At 43.4% G+C, this 12,338-nt stretch overlaps 2 protein-coding genes and 1 pseudogene across 2 annotated transcripts; all 3 read left to right on the top strand.

Annotated features, from left to right (window-relative positions):
• Positions 1-464: 464 nt before the first annotated feature.
• Positions 465-2,917, top strand: LOC123425684 (annotated as a pseudogene).
• Positions 2,894-4,682, top strand: LOC123425681 (neuronal tyrosine-phosphorylated phosphoinositide-3-kinase adapter 1-like). The gene is made up of 3 exons (XM_045109388.1): positions 2,894-2,902; positions 3,271-3,959; positions 4,473-4,682. Exons 1-3 carry the CDS (start codon positions 2,894-2,896, stop codon positions 4,501-4,503), a joined length of 729 nt encoding a protein of 242 aa, XP_044965323.1. The 3' UTR covers positions 4,504-4,682.
• Positions 4,683-5,928: 1,246 nt separating this feature from the next.
• LOC123425317 lies at positions 5,929-7,851 on the top strand. The gene is made up of 3 exons (XM_045109000.1): positions 5,929-6,069; positions 6,138-6,311; positions 7,368-7,851. Exons 1-3 carry the CDS (start codon positions 6,009-6,011, stop codon positions 7,448-7,450), a joined length of 318 nt encoding a protein of 105 aa, XP_044964935.1. The 5' UTR covers positions 5,929-6,008; the 3' UTR covers positions 7,451-7,851.
• The last annotated feature ends 4,487 nt before the right edge of the window (positions 7,852-12,338 follow it).

Below are 12,338 nucleotides of genomic sequence, written 5' to 3'. Positions count from 1 at the left end.
CAATTTTTTTTTGAATTGCACATATATATGTTCGGCTGTACATAATTGTTTTTACATGTTGATGTAGAAGCATGACCCTCGCATGTTCATGGTGATTCTTAATCTTTTTGTAAGTGTGCGTGTAAGTTTAAAAATGGACATGAATGATGTAAATGTGTCATGAGAGTTCAATTAAATAGATCGTGTTGTGATTCTCACGTTTCAATTGGTATAAATGATGTTAACATATTTTAAAGATTGTGTAAAAACAGAAGGAGCAACACCGGTGCTCTTATATCCCCTCCATCAACCACTGGATTATTATTATCCACTCCTCACATACAAACCCTCCATCTCTTACGCCATCGTTCCCCATTTCATCTCTCTTCATGTCGCGTGGCCGACCCCACCGTCAGCCCGTGGATGGCCACCTTCCGGATCCGTCCCCTACCACTTCTTCTGGCCGGTCACCGCCACCACCCGTGATGACGATGCCTTCAACTCTGCCATGGGATATAAATATGGTAGTAGGCCTCATATCTTCTGTACTATTAAAAGCACGAGAGGACAGATCCAACTATAGATCTGGACTGTCTGATTACATCATCAAGGGTCTAAAAACGTTGTTAACGAAACTAACAATTTTCGTTAGCGCTAATTGCCCACCCACGTCGTCTCGCGGTCAATCGCCCCGCTCGCCCGCCTCGCCCAGGTCCCCCGCCCCCGCCCGCATCGCTCGCCCCATCCTCGCGCAGCCGCCCGCCCCCGCACCGCCCGCCCCCGCTCGGCGCGTCGCTGCTCTGGATCGAGTCCGCGTGTCGACGGCGCTCTGGCCCGGAGGAGCTTACGGATTCGCTCGCCGAGCCCCCGTCTCGCCGATTCGGCAGGTGGAAGAGGCGCCCCGGTCATCTAGCTGCTCGGATTCCGACAACGGAAGCGACGTCCCCTCCGCTCGGCCATCCGAGAGGCGCGAGCTCGTCTCCGGCGGCGAAGATCCGGCCACCCCGAAGAGGAAAGAGAAGAGATCGCTGCGGAAAATAATATCCAAGACGCTGCAGAAGAAGAAGCCCAAGGCGAAGGGCTCCAGCGACGGCGAGGATATTTCCATTTCATTGAATTTAAGACCTGCAACCTTTCAGAATGATGGATTGCTGCATACAACCTGTGGTAGCCCCAACTATATTGCTCGTGAGGTAAAAGACTGGCCACCTTCAGACCAATTGTCTATTTTGCAGTATATTTGCTAATTCTGTGCCAAATATATTCAGGTTCTGCAGAACAGAGGTTAGGATGGATCATTGTCGGATATCTGGTCTTGTGGAGTAATTCTTTACATAATGCTCGTAGGACACCTTCCGTTTGATGACCGGAATATGGTTGTTCTTTATCAGAAGGTAGATATTCATAAAAAGGGAAAATAAGTGAAATTTAGTGTTCTGTTCTGTTATGATAGTTATCTGAAGCCATTCCAATGACACTGCTATTATTTGGTTGCGTGTAGATTTTCAAGGGTGACACTCAGATCCCGGAGTGGCTTTCTCCCAGTGCACAAAACCTTCTTCGGAGGATTCTTGAACCAAATCCGAGGAAGAGGATTAGCATGGCAGAGATCAAAATACACGAATGGTTTCAGAAGGACTATATTCCTGTCGCTCCATATGATGACGATGATGAAGATGTACGGCTTGGTGCAATTCTACCTATCAAACAGGTATGACAAGATGACACAAACTATATGACGCCTAAGACCAATTTATGATCTAATATAGGAATCATATGTTCCGTATCTATAGTCACTGATTGGTGAATTTTGGTTTCTATTTTTCTATCCTGAAGCAAATTAGTGAAGCACCCGGCGACAAGAGCACTCATCAGATGAACGCTTTTCAGCTGATCGGAATGGCATCCTCCCTCGATCTTTCAGTTTTATTTGAGGAAGAGGTATGCACAAACATTTTCCAATTCCTCCCTTTCTGTATTCAGAGTGATTTGGTCTGCAAAGCTGGGAAGAAAAATCATATGCATATCTTCTGAAGATAAACACTTCATATTCTTAGATCAAGATAATCACTGAATGCTGCCACTGAGGCATTATACAACAACTCATCTGATTCAGTTGAATTTGTTGCAGGGAGTGTCCCAGAGAAAGATCAGGTTCACGTCAGCACAACCACCGATGGATTTGTTCGACAAGATTGAAGTGTCCGCGACACAGTCGGGGTTCCATGTTCAGAGAGCGCATAGCAAGGTGAGCAGAAGCTTCTCATTGTAAATGTTTTTCAGCATCACATGATTGAGTACAGCTTTTGAAGGAACTGAAAATGATGTGCCGTGTTATATTTCAGCTCAAAATAACAGGCAACTGCAATGGACCGAACAACCCCACACCATTCTTAGTCTGTGCCGAGGTATGATTCGGCGAGCTGAACATTTCTTCGATGAAACGTGTGGGAAGGGTAACCAATGGATACCATATCAACTGCTAACATCTGTGGTGCTGTTTTTCTTTTTCTTTTCTTGTCGCAGGTGTTTGAGCTTGGCCCCTCTCTGCATGTTGTGGAGCTTAGGAAGTCCCATGGTGACACTGCAGTGTACAGACAGGTAGACAAGAGCGCTAACAACAACTGGATTTGCCACTGCCATAACTTTCATCTTCGATGCTGGTGCTTAGTGAGTGAATGACTTAATGATGTTTCTTCCTTGGAACGTATTTCGCAGCTCTGCGACAGGATCTCGAGTGACCTGGGAATTGACAAGATTTTTGGGATGGGGTCGCTCTTCGACGACAACCTCCCGAGCTTGGACAGCAGAGCCGCGACACCACTGGTTGCCTTGTGATGAGTGCTGTGCTGTAGGTACCCCAACTGACATGATGTTGTAGGACGCTAGGACCATAGTTGTTTACTGATTGGAAATGACGATGGTGGTGTAAGGACTAGGATCGTACACGTCGCTATCCAGCATGAAACTAGATATTATGCATTTCGTGTGAAAGTTTAAGAAATTAATGATATAGTTGGCTAGAATTTGTTAGGTTTTATATAAAATATGTTAATAAGACGTGCGTTGCACGTACACTTTACTAGTGTACTATAAAAGGCACGAAAAGACAGATCCAACTTAACATATTAACCATATGATTAGCATCTAATGGTCTAGATCTACACACTAAAAAACGAAAAATGAAAAACGAAAGCTACTAACGCCTCTTCTGCCATACGCGCACCGCTCAGTCCTTCATATACGCGCACCATACGCACACGTCCTACATTGCTGCCGCGAACCGCTCAGTCCCGCCTCTCCTGCTGTGCTCGCCGCCAACCGCCTGCCCCGCTGCTCCGGCCGCTCGGCCCGCCGCACCCGTCGCTCTGCCCGCCGTTCGCCGCCAACGGCCTACCCCGTCGCCCGGTCCGCCGCACCCGTCGCTTTGCCCGCCGTTCGCCGCCAACGGCCTACCCCGTCGCCCGGCCTGCCGCACCCGCTGGTAGTTCCCTGCCGCTCGCCGCCAACCGCTTGTCCCGTTCCTCCGGCCGCTCGGCCCGCCGCACCCATTGCTCTGCCCCGCCGCTCATCACGAACTGCCTACCCCGTCGCCCGCCCCCCGCACCCGTCGACAGTTTTCTGCCGTTCGCCGCCAACCGCCTGCCGCCGCTCAGCACCAACCGCATGCCCTGCCGCTCGACCTGTCGCAATCGCCCCTCGACCCCACCACTCCCGCCGCCACTTCTCTCTGCCAACCACATTCCCTCGACGCAAGCGGGTAGAAATTGGCTGCCTCCGGTTTGCAGCTCGCTAGGGAACAAGGACGACTGCGCACGGCGAATGCAATGGCGATGCCACGGTGACCATAGAGGCCGCACATGCCATGTTCCATTGCTTGCGGTAGGAAGCCATGGCGCAGGCAGAGAAGCCACCCGTCGAGGAAGTGACCAGAGGAGGCGGCTCCAACTGCAATACTCAAGATGTGATCCCTCCGTGAGGTACCTCAGTTACATACCAGTTGCACCATAAAATTTGTTCCTTTCTGTTTTTCAGATTTTTAATTCAGTGTAGTAGAGAACGCCCACAAAATCATCACAAGGATTCATAAACTGATTTTAGAATGGAAGAAATGTGATGTTCAATTGCCATTGATAATAATTCAGACTTGAGTTTGCACCATCGCTGTGAATTTGTGTTCCTAAGCAGTTCGCCCTTTTTCACATGCGATTATGCACTAGAGTGATTTGCAAGGTTGTATTGCATCGTTTCTATACTGGTCTGAAGCACTCTGACTTTTGAATCAACCCATATGTAATCTTCAATTGGCATTGATGATCCAGACTTTAGGAGATGCGTTTATTGTATATCTGCTCTTACTATAAAATGGACAGTAAAACTGAATTCCTTATTTCTTGTAAAATTAGATTGTTATATGCTACATAGTAGACCACATATTTTATCAAGATTATTTGGTCAACATTTTTCAATGTTGCTTGCTTTTGCGTTTCCAGCATTCAGTCCAAGGATACCATGCGTATCTAATCCAGCAGAAGAAGAAGCAGCTTTATGATGTCATTACTACGGCCGAGGTCAAATCTGTGGTTTTCGGGCGTGACACATATGTGTTAAACGCTTTGTGTACACAAGTCAATGTGGGTATTGATTTTTTTCGATGGTGTACCATATGAAAGAACCCTTGACTGTTGATGATTCTACAACTTTATTGGTTCTTTTATCATGTTATATGAAAGATTTTGCTGGCCAAATCGGAGCAGACTGTTGCTTTCGCTGGTTAGCTAATCAAGAAAAGGAAAAACTACAAATATTCATTAATTGAACAAAATATGATCTGCTGTCAGATTGTTCACACAACATACCACACACACTTCTGTAGGTAATATGCTAGCATGTCTTCTGATTGGTTCAACACATGGATTGTCAAAGCTTTTGTTCTTCTATGTTGCTGGATAGTTCCAGCCCATTGGGTTTTCATGTGATGGATGTGAGATGGATGAAGATGTAGAAGATCAAAAATTGTTATGATTCACAGAAGTTATTATGTTCCACAAAATTTGTTATGATTTTACTAATGCTCCCTTATAAATCAATAGGTTGGTACAAAATCTAGGAATGAGTCCCTATTAGTCTACCATTATTCTTCTGTTACAAAAATGTTCCACTAAGTTCTTGCTTATAAACTGGTTGCAGATTTCTTTAAAGTTTATTTTGTAATCATTATCCAACCAAAAGTGTTTTTGCAACCATTGTTTAAACCAATATCCAATCCATACTTTGTCGTTTTCGAGGACCACTACGGCCCTGTTTGTTTCATAAGTCCTATGACTTTTTTAAGTCTCAACTTATAAGTCATAAGTCCCTACCTGTTTGTTTACAGGGACTTATAAGTCCCGAGTCTCTACCTGTTTGTTTACAGGGACTTATAAGTCCATGTTGCACCTAATAATACACTTGTTCACATAACCCTTGTTCATACAAATGAATTGCACGCAGGATAAGCACCGCTGCAACGAGGCTCGGGAGAGGGCCTGTCCGGCGATTGGAGGCACCGCTGCAACGAACCTAGGCAGAACGAACCGAGGCGGGGCGGCGACGGGGCGAGAGGCGGGGCGGCGGCGGCGATTGGACCGAGAGGCGGGGCGGCTTGCGGGGAACGAGCCTGGAGTGACGCGGCGACGGGGCGAGAGGCGGGGCGGCGACGGGGCGACGGGGCGAGAGGCGGGGCGGCGGCGGCGATTGGACCGAAAGGCGGGGCGGCTTGCGGGGAACGAGCTTGGAGCGACGCGACGACGGGGCGAGAGGCGGGGCGGCGGCGGCGATTGGACCGAGAGGCGGGGCGGCTTGCGGGGAACGAGCCTGGAGCGACGCGGGGTAAGTCCCAATAAGCTCCTCCCTGAGAGTCTTATCTGATAAGTCCCAAATCATCACAATAAGTCCCAATAAGTCCCTTGTGTTTGGTTTAGGTGGGACTTATAGGGACTTTTTTAAGTCCCTAAACCAATAAGTCCCTGGAAACAAACACCCTCTACATGACCTGCAAGATCGTCGAGGTACGTGCGTCAACCACCGAACCAGCTCAAGTGGTCAATGGTCAGTCCTATTTTATCCTTTTTGGGTAAACTGAATAATGTCGAGGCTGAGATCGATTTTCCTTGCAGGGTTTGCTGACGAACGAGGTATCCGCGGCGGTGAAGGGGCTCCTGTGCCGGAGTGGGCCAACGGCAAGCTCGCGGCGGAGTGCTCGTGGCCAGACACCATGCAGTGCCAGATGCCCTCGTCCAGCTCCCTGCACTTCACCAACACCCACGACGGCTGCAAGTTCAGCTACACCAGTACGTTCTCGCTCCGCTCCTGCTGTCCAACATAGATATACACTGTGATGTCTCAACCCTTTCCCATAGACTCCCGTAAGCTTGCGTTGATGATATACTCCCCCCGTTCCTAAATATAAGAGGCTTGCTGTGTTGATTTGAGGCAAATTTAAGAACTCATCTTCAAGCTATAGTTTAATATAGGGCCTACTGATGGCCATATAATTTTGTTCAAGTACACATGGCCATATCATTTTGTTCAGGTACAGATGGGTTGGCGATTTTATTCTCTTATCATCCAATGTTACCTCATAAACCATTTTGAGTGATATAGTGTTTGTGTACAGATTAATTGCTCAAGCATTTTTCGCCATCTCTATTGAAGTTGATTGTTGTGTGAAAAGTTAGCTGCTTACATGTCCAAATTGGTATGGCAGAGATCATGTTGCTGGTGTCCCATGAATGCCAGTTGTGTGATTGTTTATAGCAATTTTCAGAGCCTTATGATCGTTATGCATTTTTTTCCTGCAGTGCATAGGTAACCTTTATATGCAAGTGCAGAAAGATTTCAGGTTGTGTCCTTTTTTCTTTGTTGGAACTATCAGGTCGCGTCCTCTTGCAATGCAAGATTATCCATATTTTTCAAGTCATTTTTATTCTCACATCTTGTACCCTTCTCAAATAGATAGATGCCATGAGTAAACAATTGTTGAAATGCACGCAGGTATTGTTGAATTTGTGGCTGCTACTGACTACTAATGGCATAAACATACAACTATAATGTGCTCCATTCTGGGAATTTCGAATATGTATTTCTTGCATTCTCGAGGAGATTTTTATTCGGAGCTTGAGTAAATAAATATATCTGCTTATTTTGTTAACCACCTTTGTATTGTGTGCTATATTTAGGTTGTGAACTTATTGATCCCTTAGGGTGCACATGCATTTGTCTACAAAATTGAAATATGGAGGAGATGCCCTTAGATAACATCAAATACTATGGAAAAATAGCAATTTTGCATGATGTGGAGGCATACAACTATCTTCTACTTGATGTTTTATGCTTTTTTCATGTAGCTGAAGTGACGACGAATGAGTCAAGGGTGGCAGTGCCCGGGATCCACTTCCACTTCATTTCGGCCGGTGGGAGCGGTGGCTAGGGTTTGTCAGCCGTGTGGGGGCGTGGGGGAGGGGGACAGAGCGAGAAGAATACAGGGGAAGTGGACTCGATGGCCCGTGGAGGTAGAGCTCCGTGTGGCATTGAAGAAAGAGGCAAACATGTTCGAAAAATATCAAGGCGGTGCAAGGGACATAAAGAGGAGCACCACAAGGAAAATGAAGATTGATGGGAGGGACACTCTAGGGTGACATGATGATAGGTTGAGAGGCGTGGACACATCTAGCTAGCGAGAAGGACGTTTGCCAAAATTTTAGTTTATATTGTTATATTTAGGCATTAAATAATAGTTTAGACTAATTTTTATTAAAACATGAAATGTTATGTGGCCACTATTGTGATCAAAAAATTGATTTAGGTATCACATATTGAAGAAATTCCTAAGATTACGTGTGTTACATGTGCCTATTTTGGTCCTGATTGACATCTTTTTCATGACACTATTTTTTACAAGGGTTAGCTTCTATTGGTTCCTCTGTTCACTTTTTTTCGGCGAGAGGTTTGCATGTTCCCTCAAAGAATCGTTATGTTCTCCTCAAATAAGGATTATGTCCAAGAATAAATTACTTACATTTGATTGCGAGTAATGTAGAGAATTTGTAATTTTTCATTTGTATTTTCTCCTCGAACGAGAATTGGGTGGTTGGTATTCAATTATTATTTATATGCCGGCAATGTTTTTCTGCATATCGATTAACTGTCCGTTTACATAAAGAAAGAAGTTTGTGATTCTTTGAGCCATCTTTGAAGCTTTCATTTCCTTGCCATCACTTTGTAAACAATAGTTTTCCTTGTATAACTCACCATTATGCGTGCAAAATAGTGCCACTACACAAACTTACCATCTTCTAGGCCGAAAAAAGGAACCAATACAATCCACATTTTTGTTGCCTTCGTTATGTTATTACATTATTAATTTTTTCCTTCCATATTTAAAGGATTGCTTGTTAGGATTAAACTAAAAAATCACATTGTTATACGTGTGTTGCACGTGTATGACTACTAGTTTAATAAAAGTGGGACAGGGGAAACCCCTTTCTACTCGCGGCGGAGGCACGGATCGAGGCCTGGCTCGCCAACACCGACCACATAGCCCTATCCCTCGCAGATCCGGAGTTCGCTGAGATGCAAGTCGCCATCGACCACTACTTCGAGTATCTCCAGGAGGAAGAGAAGGCGAGGGCGGCGTACGCGGAGGAGCAGTGTCGACTGCAGTAGTCAATGCGGAAGGTCGTCGCTTTGTTCACATCCCTTCCTTCCGACGAGAAGGAGGTGTCACAGGCTCACAGCCTCCAGCTTCAGTTCCGCCCCCACATATGCATACCACGATACGAAGAACGAGGCAAGGGTGGATCATCGACTCGAGCAGTCGGCTCTAGAGATGCACGCTATATTCACATCACTTCCTCCACACGACGTCAAGCAGTTACTTCGGTCATAGGTGACCTTGCGTCTCGCATCCCACGACGCGGAGGGCTTCAACTCTGGCTCCGTCAACAAGGACGTCGTCGTAATCCTAAAAGAAGATCCTTGCAAAAAAGTAATCCTGAAAGAAGATAATTAACTTAGGCTGCTAACAGCGACGTAGACGACCCTGCCAAAACTAGGACCCTTTAGACCCTGTTTGGAACCACCCAAATTATATAATCCAGTTTTTATAATATATTCTGTCTTCAAACAGGACAACTTATGATGTAGATTATAAAAACTAGATGGATAGATTATTAAAATCTCATAATCTAATCTATACCAGCTAAAATTAGATTATGGATTGCTAATGGCCCATTACCCTTGTAAAGTTAAAGAAAATTACATTCCTACCACCGCCACCCTCCTCTTAAAAAAAACAGAGGGCAAACAGGTCATTATGCAATGTAAAACCTGGATTACAGTTTATATAATCCGGCCTCCAAACATGCCCACCTAGATTATTTTTATAAACCAGATTATATAATCTATCTTCATAATCCAGATTATCATAATTTATTATGGTTCCAAACAAGGCCTTAGTATTAGTGTAATCAATATATGTTTTGTGATTCAAACCTCTTGTATGTGTAACCGATGCGAACTACTCCCTCCGTTCCTAAAATTTGTCTTTTTCAAGATTCAACTATGAACTACATACAAGCAAAATGAATGAATCTATTTTTTAAATTATGTCTATATACATTTGTATGTAGTGTGTAGTGATATCTCTAGAAAGAAAAATATTTATGAACAAAGGGGTAGTTCATTTGTAATGTTTAATTAACTTTGATCAAGTTTTAGTTTAATTGTTATCAATTTTTAAGTTGTAACCTTTGAGATCCATACGACAGAGACGCTTTGAAAATTTCAGATTTTGTACTCTGATACTTTTAAGGTATTCTAAGCATTGATTATTATGTTCATTTAAGTGATAAAAACACCCTTAATAAGTTATGAAGATACTTCAAATTATGAATATTTTTTTCTTATTTTTTGCTTTATAATGTTTTTCATAAGGAACCAATTTCTAAGTATTTGCAAAATAGGACAAACAAATTATGACATGGCAAGTGGAAAAATAAAGTGCAATTTGTCAACAAAGTGACACAATACCCAATGCAATCGATATATCATTGAGACTATTCACAACGGAAAACGTTTTTGGCCGGTGCGCCGGCCGAACTGTTCGGCCGGCCGAACGCGACTCGCACGCTGAGCGCTGACTGGGCATGCAACATTTTTTCCTTCTAAAATATTGCAACCAGCGTCATATTTGCTACAAGCGTTTTTATTTGCTATATTTGTTCAGTAAAAAAGCTGCATATATGTTTCATTGCAACTTCAGTTCGTCGGATTTTTCGTTACAATTGATGTTTGTTTACTTTTGCTATAACTGTGTTAATTTTTGCTACAACCGGTATCATTTTGTGCTGCAACCGTTCACTAAAAAAATTGCATACACGTCACGTAGATATTTGTTACAACCGATGTTTGACTTTTGCTACCACGCATCATCAGCTTCGTTTTTTTGCTACGAACACGTAGATATTTGTTTTGCTACAATTTTTGTTTTTTGTTGCAACCGTTGAAAAAATTGCTGCATCACGTCGAATTTTTGCTGCATCGGGGAAAAAATGTTGCATGGAGATCCAGCGGTATGGACGCGCGGGGGTTGGTGGATCGTGCGGCCCGCGCGCGGCCGGCCGAAAGTTTCGGCCGACGCGCCGACGCAGATCAGTCCCCACATTCACAATTGAAAGCAACATAGAGTAGTAACATGCATATGTTAATAGTTTAAGTTATTACCTCCACAATGAATAGTAACATATGATAGTAGCATTGAGCCTTTTATTTATTAGCTTATAAACTCATCTTGCCTTGGTATGCGTTATGTTATTCATAACATGCCAAGTAGCTAAGTTACTCAATTTTTTTTCTCATTTATTAGTTGTCATATCATATTTTTTACTTAGATGATATCTATGTTACTATCTATATTACTTACACTATGAATAGTCTTACATTGGTACTTGTCCTCGCCCTGATCCCTAGCCAATGCCCCTCCCAGCACCGCTCTGAGGAGGATGCGTTGCCACACCGCGGCAAGGAGACACCTCGCCGTCCCTCGTCGATGAGGAAGCCACGTCAACAGCCGAGGAGGATGTGGCCCCGACCCCGGGCGTCATGGAGTAGCAGTATGATATTTAAACTATGTTCGACGACATCCAAGAGAAAGATTTGTTTGAAGTAGAAAGTAAAGAACGAGAGATGAATGAAAGTGAATAGACGATTAGTATTTATTGATGATAGCAATGGGTATTTATACCCGGGCGGAAGTACACATGTTGCTTGGGAGTCAAGTAACTTGAAGTTACTTAAGGGCCAAGTTATTACATAGTTTCCTTGAGAGTCAAGGAAGTGCATGGTTGCTTGAGGACTAAGTAACCTATCTAAGAATTAACTTAATCCTAATCAGATTAATTAATAAGCAACTAATCTATTCTTAACACTCCCCCTTGTACAACGCCTCTTCTTGAGTACTAGATCATGAGTGGCGCGCGTTGCTGCGCCCGTCTATTTTTCCAATATATTGAAAGAACTAAATTCCTATTTTTAATGAAAGAACTTCTGAACCATTTGTCATCCTCTTAGTTTGATGTCTACTGAGATTTTTATAACATCTCATAAGCTTGGTCATAAATCTACAACCTAACATTTAGACCAATGTGCCAAAAGGTGAACGTAGAAGGAAAGTGGAGCCAAATGGCATTCCATGATACTGAGCTAATGACTATTGTACTAATCTTGACAAAACTTCTCAGCAAGACACGCCAAAAATAATAATAGTGTAACATCCTTAAAAAGTCATATTTTCTGTACATATATGTATATGACATCGGCAATACAATTAGAGGATGGGTTATCTGATGCTACTAAGTAGCAGATGCATTGGTCAATGGGCATGTGAAAAGCTTCCCGACGTTCTAAGTAGATGGATTAGCTCTTTCAACTATTGGTGCGTATGACACTCTCAATGCTTGAATCATGTATATTTGAATAGAAAAAAAATAGTACTACATATACATAACCAAAATGCAACAATGAACTTTCTGTTTAGATCAACACAAATGAAATTCAGTATAAATAACAACAATCAAGGACACTGCAAAAATACTACTTCCTCCGTTCTCACATATAAGATGTTTTGGATATTTCAATATGAACTACATACGGATTGGAAAGAGTGAACAAACACAATAAAACATGTCTATATACATCCGATTGAAAGAAAGAAGTTAAAACATCTTAAATTTGTGAACGGAGGGAGTATTTAGTGAACTGTTTGGCTGCACTTTGTGATATACATTACGAACTCACATATTTAAAAATTATACAAATAT

Source organism: Hordeum vulgare, chromosome 2H (genome assembly GCF_904849725.1).
Source record: "Hordeum vulgare subsp. vulgare chromosome 2H, MorexV3_pseudomolecules_assembly, whole genome shotgun sequence".
Classification (NCBI taxonomy): Eukaryota; Viridiplantae; Streptophyta; class Magnoliopsida; order Poales; family Poaceae; genus Hordeum; species Hordeum vulgare.
Note: the sequence above shows the minus strand (reverse complement) of the source record. Positions and strands in the feature narration are given on the sequence as shown.

What these genes read in the sequence shown, in the direction of transcription:
- LOC123425317 (XM_045109000.1), top strand. Translation starts at nt 6,009, where the DNA reads ATGACCTGCAAGATCGTCGAGGTACGTGCGTCAACCACCGAACCAGCT. An exon ending in ACCAGCTCAAGTGGTCAATG is followed by an intron (nt 6,070 to 6,137) that starts GTCAGTCCTATT and finishes TTTTCCTTGCAG; the next exon opens with GGTTTGCTGACGAACGAGGT. An exon ending in CTGCAAGTTCAGCTACACCA is followed by an intron (nt 6,312 to 7,367) that starts GTACGTTCTCGC and finishes TTTTTCATGTAG; the next exon opens with CTGAAGTGACGACGAATGAG.
- LOC123425681 (XM_045109388.1), top strand. An exon ending in AGATGTGATCCCTCCGTGAG is followed by an intron (nt 3,960 to 4,472) that starts GTACCTCAGTTA and finishes TTGCGTTTCCAG; the next exon opens with CATTCAGTCCAAGGATACCA.